This window comes from Octopus bimaculoides, chromosome 18, assembly GCF_001194135.2.
Source record: "Octopus bimaculoides isolate UCB-OBI-ISO-001 chromosome 18, ASM119413v2, whole genome shotgun sequence".
Lineage (NCBI taxonomy): Eukaryota > Metazoa > Mollusca > Cephalopoda > Octopoda > Octopodidae > Octopus > Octopus bimaculoides.
In genome coordinates this window covers 15,396,688-15,405,854 of record NC_068998.1, presented here as the reverse complement: position 1 = coordinate 15,405,854, position 9,167 = coordinate 15,396,688, and the positions used below count along the sequence as shown (strand labels likewise).

General features: G+C 35.9%; 1 protein-coding gene across 1 annotated transcript in view; it reads left to right on the top strand.

Annotated features, from left to right (window-relative positions):
• The window catches only part of LOC106873302 (ubiquitin carboxyl-terminal hydrolase 8), a 48,989-nt gene extending 40,150 nt beyond the window's left edge, over positions 1-8,839 (top strand). Inside the window, exons 16-22 of the mRNA XM_014920615.2 lie at positions 932-1,037; positions 2,342-2,446; positions 3,538-3,660; positions 5,455-5,568; positions 7,029-7,171; positions 8,402-8,528; positions 8,687-8,839. Coding sequence (XP_014776101.1) covers positions 932-1,037; positions 2,342-2,446; positions 3,538-3,660; positions 5,455-5,568; positions 7,029-7,171; positions 8,402-8,528; positions 8,687-8,824 — 856 coding nt within the window. The 3' untranslated portion in view covers positions 8,825-8,839. The remainder of the gene's footprint in view (positions 1-931; positions 1,038-2,341; positions 2,447-3,537; positions 3,661-5,454; positions 5,569-7,028; positions 7,172-8,401; positions 8,529-8,686) is intronic.
• The last annotated feature ends 328 nt before the right edge of the window (positions 8,840-9,167 follow it).

Sequence of the window (9,167 nt, the reverse complement as noted above, 5' to 3'; positions counted from 1 at the left end):
ATATATATAGGGGCCCTAGCCATCCAATTATAGATTTTCATTAAACTTCAACTTCAATGAGCCTAGTAACAAACTGGATGCTACTTTAGTATGTTTGCAAAGTTTCACAAAAATTCGTTAATGGGTGTAGATGGCAACTTGACACAAACATACAAACAAACAGACAACTTGCTTTTATATATGTATAAGATAAGTAAGATAAGATAAAATGCTTATACGCAGAGAAAGAGAGAGAGAGAGAGAGGGAGGCTTCTTTCAGTTCCAGCAACCAAATCCATACACAAGGCTTTGGTTGTCCCAGGACTTTTGTTGAAGATACTTGCTCAAGGTGCCATCCAGTGGGAATATATTGCACTTCATTTCAGTTGATTTGATCTTAAATTGAAATATAGTGTGGATGTGAATATTGTAAAAATAAATTTTCATTCCTAAAGATGATGCTAATTGTCAAAAAATCATGATGCTATTAGCAACAACTCAGCTTAGCTACTTACACATATAATCCGTTAACATTCAGATTACTTTGTCAAGTGTAATAACATTTATTTATTCACATTGTTTTCAGTGATGTGATTGTTTATCTTTTAGAATGACATTGTAAGATCGGCACAAGAGGCTAGATCCAGTCGGTTTGGATGTAAAACTGGGAGAATATTTTGGGCTGGATATAGTCGGTTTAAATGCTAAAGGGTTAAGACTTGATGGTCAGCTTGGGGCCATAGTAGAGGAGACTTTGCCAAGCTTCTCCCTAGTGTAATCAAACCCCAAGCCATGAGGTTAAAAAATAAATTTCACTCCTATTTATTCATTATATATATTCAACTTCCATTTATTAATGAGCTTATCTTCTATGTTACTCTAGATTATATTTATATTTATCTTATTCCAAGTGATTTGAACTTACTTTTCTGTTTTTTTTTTTTTCTTCCAGAAATAGTGTATTAGGAGATTCTGGGGAAGTTGTTGATGAATTTGCTGTTATAGTGAAGGCACTTTGGAGTGGACAGTATAAATGTATTACACCAAGAGATTTCAAGGTAATGTTGCATTGACTTGTTAAACTGTGAAGTAGTAGTAGTAGTAGTAGTAATAGTAGTAGTAGTAGTTGTAGTTACTGTTGTTCAGCTCATGTTTATGATTAAAGGTATTCCAGCTGTAAGCATCCAGTCTTGTTTTCAGACATACTGTATCTAGATTTACATTATTTTAATATGCTGGTGTAAATACTATTTTTGATATTTTGTTACAAATAGCTTTTAATACTTGTTTTTTTTTTAATATTAGAAAAATGTAATTATTATAAGATGGGAGTATATTCATTGTCCTAAATAGTACAATATAATAGTAACCCTGTCCAATTGTCTGGGTATACCTCATTCAGCTGCCATACAAACAGTGTCATTCATCTCCTATATCCTGCATAAACATGTCTGGCTAGGGAGAAGTATTACTTTGCTTGGAAACAGGTGAGAGATGATGTGAGGAAGGGTATCCAGCTGTGGAAAATGTGCCACAATAAATTCCATCCATTACATGCAAGCATGGAAAGGTGAAGATCAAAACGACAATGATGATGATATTGAAGCTCTATGCTTGGAGCTAAAGGGTCAACATATGAGAAAAGTGGTGGGAGAGAGCAGTTTCATTTTGTAGAGGAGCTACATGATACTTACATTTAATAGACAGGGAGGGGGGGGTGAGCAGTAGGAACTGTCAGCTGCTTGGACCAGTGGTAGTCTGGGCAGCTGACAGTGTGAACGGTAGGATTGTAGACCAGCTATTCTGGAATTCAAGAAGAGGGAGACTGGAATGGAGTGTAGGTAATAAAATGCAGTGGGATGGGGCAAATGCATGAAGGCTGTGGTAAGGAGGTTAGCGATTTGAGGAGAGGAAAGTGAGAGGGGGAGGCAAGACATTGTAAGAAGACTGCCACTGCGAAGGCGGTGAGCTGGCAGAATCGTTAGCACATCGGGTAAAATGCTTAGCGGTATTTCGCCTGCCGTTACGTTCTGAGTTCAAATTCCACCTGCCGTTACGTTCTGAGTTCAAATTCCGCCGAGGTCGACTTTGCCTTTCATCCTTTCGGGGTCGATAAATTAAGTACCAGTTACGCACTGTGGTCGATGTAATCGACTTAATCCCTTTATCTGTCCTTGTTTGTCCCCTCTATGTTTAGCCCCTTGTGGGCAGTAAAGAAAATAAGACATTGTAAGAAGATTGACTGACCTGAGTTGTTAGCTGGTTTAGGATTTTTTGAATCTCTCATACACAAATACATTTTTACTTAGTGTGTAAATATATAAGCTTGTGCACAACTATATGTGTACTATCTATTTTGCAGAATACTGTAGGGAAATATGCACCAATGTTTGCTGGTTTTGATCAGCATGATTCCCAAGAGTTTCTCACATTCTTGTTAGACCAATTACATGAGGGCTTAAATTTGGTAAGTATCTCTCATTCAAATTTTAGTGTTTGCTTTCATGCTCTGATGGCCGTGCAATGTCCAGTGTGCATGTACAACAAAGTGTAAATGTGTTGAGAGAGAAATTGGGTATAAGAGGCATCAGATGTGGTTTGCAAGGGAGAAGACTGTGCTGGTATGTTGACGTGATGTATATGGATGAGGACAGCTGCATATAGAAGTGCTGCTGTCTAACTGTGGATGAACCAGTAGAAGAGGTCGACTAGGAAGATGTGAGATGAAGTGGTGAAAAATGGCCTTTCAGATGTTTAGCCTAACAGAGAAGATGACAAAAGACCGAGATGGTTGGTGATTTGCTGTGCTTGAGATGACCCATCCATCTAAGTAAAAATGAGGCCCTCAAGGCCTGTTGTTTACATCTATGCCTCTGCACAAACTGTCCCTGACAGATCTCTCTCCTACAACTCATCTTCCTAGCATCATCCCCCTCCCTTCACCTATGTTTACCACATTCTGTTCTCTTTCCCCTCTATCTCCCACTCTCCTTTTGCACTCTCATGAATTTACCTGCCCACTCACCTTGTCCCCCTCCTTTGTACCATTTCACTTATATTCATCTGTCTCCATGTAACTTGATGGTACACCCTGACACATCTTCACTATCTATCTTTCTTTCTCTCTCTCTCTCTCTCTCTCTCTCTCTCACGTCCTCCTTCTTTTTCCACATTAAGTGGTTGGCACTAGGAAAAGTATCCAACCATAGAGACCAAGCTTAAGTAAACATTTGAGCTCATCAGACCCTGTCAAACTGTCCAATCCATACCAGCATCGAAGATAGACATTAAACGATGATGTAGCAATATCGTTATGATGAGGACAACAACGATGATGACAATGACAATGATGTCATCATCATCACTGCTGCTACGTGGCCGGAAGTGAACTTCTCAAGTCATGCCTGAAACTTATGCGTGTGTCTATGTGTGTCATTCTTTCTTTGAATTACATTGAATTAATACAGACCTTTAGAAGTTTCTCACTTTTCAGTTTTATTTTCTTGTATCTGTAACTTCCTGTAAATATTTCTCTCTGTTTTCTGACATTTCATTCAGGTAACTAAACGTGAACCGGTGCCAGAACAAGAAAATGAAAACCTTCCAGAGGATGTTGCAGCAGATCTTGCATGGGAGTCATATAAAAAATTGAACAAATCCATTATAGTTAATTTATTTCAGGTATGCTAGCAGATATCTTAGTTGTAATATTTTCATATTTAAACTTGCTACTAAGGATGTTTAGCAGCCAAGTCAATACACATTTAGCAGGCCTATGACCAAAATGCAGTTGTGACCAAAATGTTTATGGAACTTCATTATTCAATGTGTCTTCCTTTTTGTAAGATGGTTGGGTATAATTTGAGGGAGATTTGGTTGCTATTCCTAGAAAGTTGGGCAGTCACACATTGAGACTCTCTTCTTGGCTTGTTTCTGCTAAGGTTTATCCAGCAAGTCGAGATATAAGGGCCCACAGAATATGGGGCTTCTATACCCAGTGTCAACAAATAGTCTTTTGTGTGCCACAATTTAATTTTTGCTTACTTAAACATTGCTAGTGATGAAAATTTGGGGTTATGTGAAGCTATTTTTATATGTAAGATATGATATAATAACATGTAGACATCATCATCATCCTTATCATTTAATGTCTGTTTTCCATGCTGGCAAGGGTCAGACAGTTTGACTGAAAACTGGTAAGCCAGGGAGCTACACTAGGTTCCAATCTGGTTTGGCATGGTTTCTACGGCTGGATGTCCTTCCGAATGCCAACCACTCCAAGAGTGTAGTGGGTGCTTTTTATGTGCCACTGGTACGAGTGCCAGTCAAAAATACAAAAGTGAGCCTTTACAAAAAAACGTTGCTGATCCCTGTTCTAGATTATTAGCCATAATCTCATTTCTTGTCATATGTTGTACTGCGTCTTTAGACAAGGCAGCCAACTTTATTTGCATAAACAGATAAATTGTGACTGTTTCCAGATTGTAATATGTATAAAGAACCTCATTTATTGCCTTTCATCCAGGTGGTAACTTGTAATTGTTAATTTATAAAAGTATTTCGTTTTTTGAAGTTTTAAGTTGTGACAATAGTTGCAAAAAAAAAAAAAGAAAAAAGAAGCAAAATAGCCATCAATTATGAGACTCATTGTTATCAAATTACATAACTTAAAATGTGCTGCTACACTATTTTCCTTGTTGAATTATTTTTTTTAATTGGTAATTTTGACCTTCAATAGTCTTTCATAAAGGAATAGTTAACCTTTTACAATGATATCCAGTGGTATCATTCCATGCAAATGTGTGAATTTGAAAAGATGTCCAGTCTACATCAGCAAAGTGAAATTTTTATAAGCAATAAAGGAAATACTCATGAAGACATGTATTCAGCAGCTGCAGTTTCCTTGTTTAAATATACATGTGTGACAAACTGCTACTAGAAATGTAATATAAAACTCAAGAAGTGTACACTTTGATGTATGCTGACTAATGAAAAAGATGATAATTTTGAAAATTCTTCTAAATATGGATATGGTGATGAATAGGCATCATATATTTCGCTTAAAATTTTAAGAAATATTTTTTCAGACATGACCTAACAATGTTATGCAATTGTTAAGGAAAAAAAATAATTCATTTTAATTTCACAGTTGTTGGGAGAAACCAATAATAATTACTATCTGTAACTGTTTTAAGTATAAACTTTGTTGTCAGTGAGTTATGGTGATGAAATGATGAAAAGAATTCTTCTTTAGCTGATATAATTATATAGATATTAAAGGCATTATTAGTTTAGGGGCAAAAGGTTTTATATTAACACAGGAAAATGATGAAGTAATGTTTTTTTCCAAGGAATTTTGTGTTAAACAGTGGTCTGGACACTGCTAGTTGAAAGGGTTAAACAATGACTTGTTGAAAAGTGAAAACTCTGTTTATGTGGTAATTCTTTAAAAGCTTTATATTTGTTACTTTTTAGGGCCAATTAAAATCTACTCTTTGCTGCCTTGCTTGTAAGAAAGTGTCAATTACATTTCAAACCTTCCAGTACCTCTCCTTACCAATTCCTACAACAACTAAATGTAAACTTCAGGTAAGATTTCATAGAAACATTTTAAAATTCTTAATGGTTCAGAGTATTCTTGAATTTTTTTCTTTCTTTCTCTTCTCAAAGAATATTTTGGAATTGTGAATTTTGAATTGAATGATTGTAACAACTCAGCATTGGAGTAACATTACTCAATAGAGTGTGTAGCTTGGAAATCAGGGAGGCTCTCCGGGTTGATCCACCACTCCCCCCACATTGAGGGGTCATAACTCTGATATTACAGCTGTGATTAGAATGTTGCAGGAAAGGATCAGAAGACAAATTTTTCAAGCTGAGCCAACTGGCAGGAGACCTAGGAGTAGACCAAGAATGAGATGGTTGAATATTCATAATATCAGTTGGTTGTGTTTGGGGACCCAGCAGGAATGTGTAATGACTGTTGCTTCTAATAGGACCCTAAAGAAGACTCTATCCCACCACAATCCTCCCAGGAGGCAGAGAAAATGGATGGATGGATAGTATTGTGGCAAGGACTCTTAACTACATGGCCCAAGTCTACTTAGCTGTGAATGGGTACTTATCCAAAGTACACATCACTGCCATAGCATTTCGGCTGGAAACCCTGTAATTAATGGGTGTTTTTTGAACTTCAAAGGTGGGTTCAACTCCTGTATGGGCATAAATTTTAACAATTTCTCCACTAGTGTAGCATGATGTTTAGTCAGATATTCTACAATTATGCTTGCTTCAATGCAGACTATTGAAAATGTGAACCACTTTTGATCATCTCAAGAAACTGACATTATACAGAAGTACATTTAACTGTATAAATGCTTACTTAAAAACTTTCATTCAAACTTTTGAATTTGTTAACCCATCAAACCTATACTGGATGAATTTTATAGATGAAAAGCAAGGGAGGAAAAGCAATTATTCAATCACATTAGCATAATCAGGGGTTCAGTTTCTTGTATCAGGCAATCAATCTTAATAGTTTCTCATTTTTTTTCCAATATATAATAATACCTAATTTAGGTTCAGTATCAGCAGTTTGGGGCTAAGGGCTCGTCAGTTACATCAACCTTAGTACATGAGTGGTACTTTATCTTAATGACCCCCACCCTCTAAGGATGAGCGGCAGAGTTGACCATGGTGGGATTTAAACTTAGAACCTAATAGAACTGGAAAAATACCTCTATTTATTTGTCACATGTTCTAATGATTCTGTTGATTCATTGTCCTTTTCTTCAAGTATACAATGGTATTAATTTTGTAATGTATGTATACTGTAAATGGTAAACAAGTTTATTTGTATTTTGATTATTTTAATTATTTAAAAAAATCACCAGATTAAGAAGCCATGTATTCCGAGTTCAAATTCTGCTTGAGTTGACTTGGTTTTTCTTTTCTCTATAAAATAATCTTGTATCACACTGGAGCTGTCTGAATCAATTTTGTTCCCTCTTCAGCAAATTAGTAGCAAAATATTTTCTTGTTCACCCCAGGATTGTTTGGAGTTGTTCTTAAAGGAAGAAGAAATGACTGGAGATTCTCGGTGGAATTGTCCTCAATGCAAAAGGCAGCGAGATACAGTGAAGAAAATGGATATTTGGAAATTACCTCCTGTTTTGCTTATTGGTTTAAGTCGGTATGTGAGACTAAGTTTTGATAGTTTTCAAAGAATAGAAAAGTACTTGAAGAATTCTTAGCTAGCCTTTTATTCTCTGAAAATGAAACAAACATTAGTTTTGAAACTTATAAATAACAATTAAGGCTACTTTTTAATATTATGTTTTCTTGTTTGCAAAATAAAGGTCAGGTCTTATTTTAACCTCTGAAAATCTTGATAAGAAAGTTTAATTGATCGCTACAGAATCCCTTAAAGAAATTGCTGAAGTTTAATATCACCATCGTCATTTAATGTCTGTTTTCCATGCTGGCATGGGTTAGATGACTTGACTGCAGTTGGTAAGTTGGAGAGCTGCACCAGGCTTCAGATATCTGTTTTGGTTTGGTTTCTATGGCTGGATGCCCTTCCTAGCACCAACCACTTTATAAAGCATACTGGGTGTCTTTTATGTATTACCAGCATGAGTGCCTTTTGTGTTACTGGCACAGATATATCTAAAGATAATCTAATTTGGACAAAATTATAAATGAATACAAACGATCTGTATCAATCATGGGCAAACAGTGGGCTGCAGGCCTTTCTGAATGGCAAGACTAAATGAGTTATGAGAGATGAATATATTTATTTCACTAGTTGATATCCATAGGATGACAGCTGTTTTGCAGCTTTCATCATGTAATAATAATTTATATTCAAGTGTATAATAAATTATTTTACATGTCTACACTAATATGCCTGCTATACATGGCATACTACTATTGTACGTTTACAAATTAAGGCAGATATTAAAGGCTAGTTCTTCAGATCAGCAAAACATCCTGGTTACATCAATTTTTCAACTCTGTTATATACATATGAAAGTGATCTTTATAAAATAGGAAGTTTATTGAGGCAGATTTTCTGTGATTGGATGCCCTGTGCAGTGGGACTGAACCTGAAACTATGTGGTTAACAAACACATACATACATGCATGCATGCATACACACACACACACACACACACACGTGCGCGTGCGACAGGATCCCACACAGTTTCTATCTGCCAGATTCCCTCACAAAGCTTTGATTGGCCTAGGACTATATTAGAAGGCACTTTGCTCATGGTTCTGTGCGGTGGGACTGAACCTGAAACCACATGATTGCAAAGCGAGCCTCTTAAACATACAACCAGGCCTAAGTTTCTCCACATCTATTATTACTGTTGCTGTTTTTCTGTTGCCACTGTTGCATTATTCTCCTTGATTTCAGGTTCTCTCATGAAGGTGTATGGAGACATAAACTGAATACATTTGTAGACTTCCCAACAGAAACTTTGGATATGAGCAATTATGTGTGCAGTAACTCAAAGTCGCTTTACCAATTATATGCAGTTTCGGTAAGATATTTTTTTAACATTTAAAATCTAAACAAATTTTTTAAATATCATTACCATTAACCGTGTATTTAAAAAAAATCCAAACAAGGTTCTTTAATTCCATTTTTATTTAACCATGAGAAACTTTGTTTAATTCTTATTCTTTTGTTCTCTTTTAGAATCATTATGGAACCATGAAAGGAGGACATTGTAAGTATTTGTTTTTGTCCCCTCTTCCACTCAGTGATTCTTCATCCAGTATAAGATTGCAAACCAGGGTCATTTGTATGATTAAATTAGATTATTATTTTTCTTAATAAAATGTGAATCATTAACTATTAAAAATGTCTGCTCCCAAACATAGTAAATAATAATAAATTATGTTCTGTAACTTGTTGAATTGTTGGGGGCCTCACTAAAAGTTTCATCTTAAGCAGTAGACCAAGAGGGCATTGCCTGTAATAGCACTGCTTTCTTGAACATCAATGAATAATTTCTGCTCAATACTGCAAGCTAAGAAAATTATACTTCTTGATGGTTCTGTTTATAACTAGGTGTATTGCACCAGAACCTTTTTCTTAAACACAATACTTTGCTTCTGGTTGGTGACAAACAGTCAGTCATTGTAGTGATTTATACGAGGGGGTGCTGAAAAGTTCC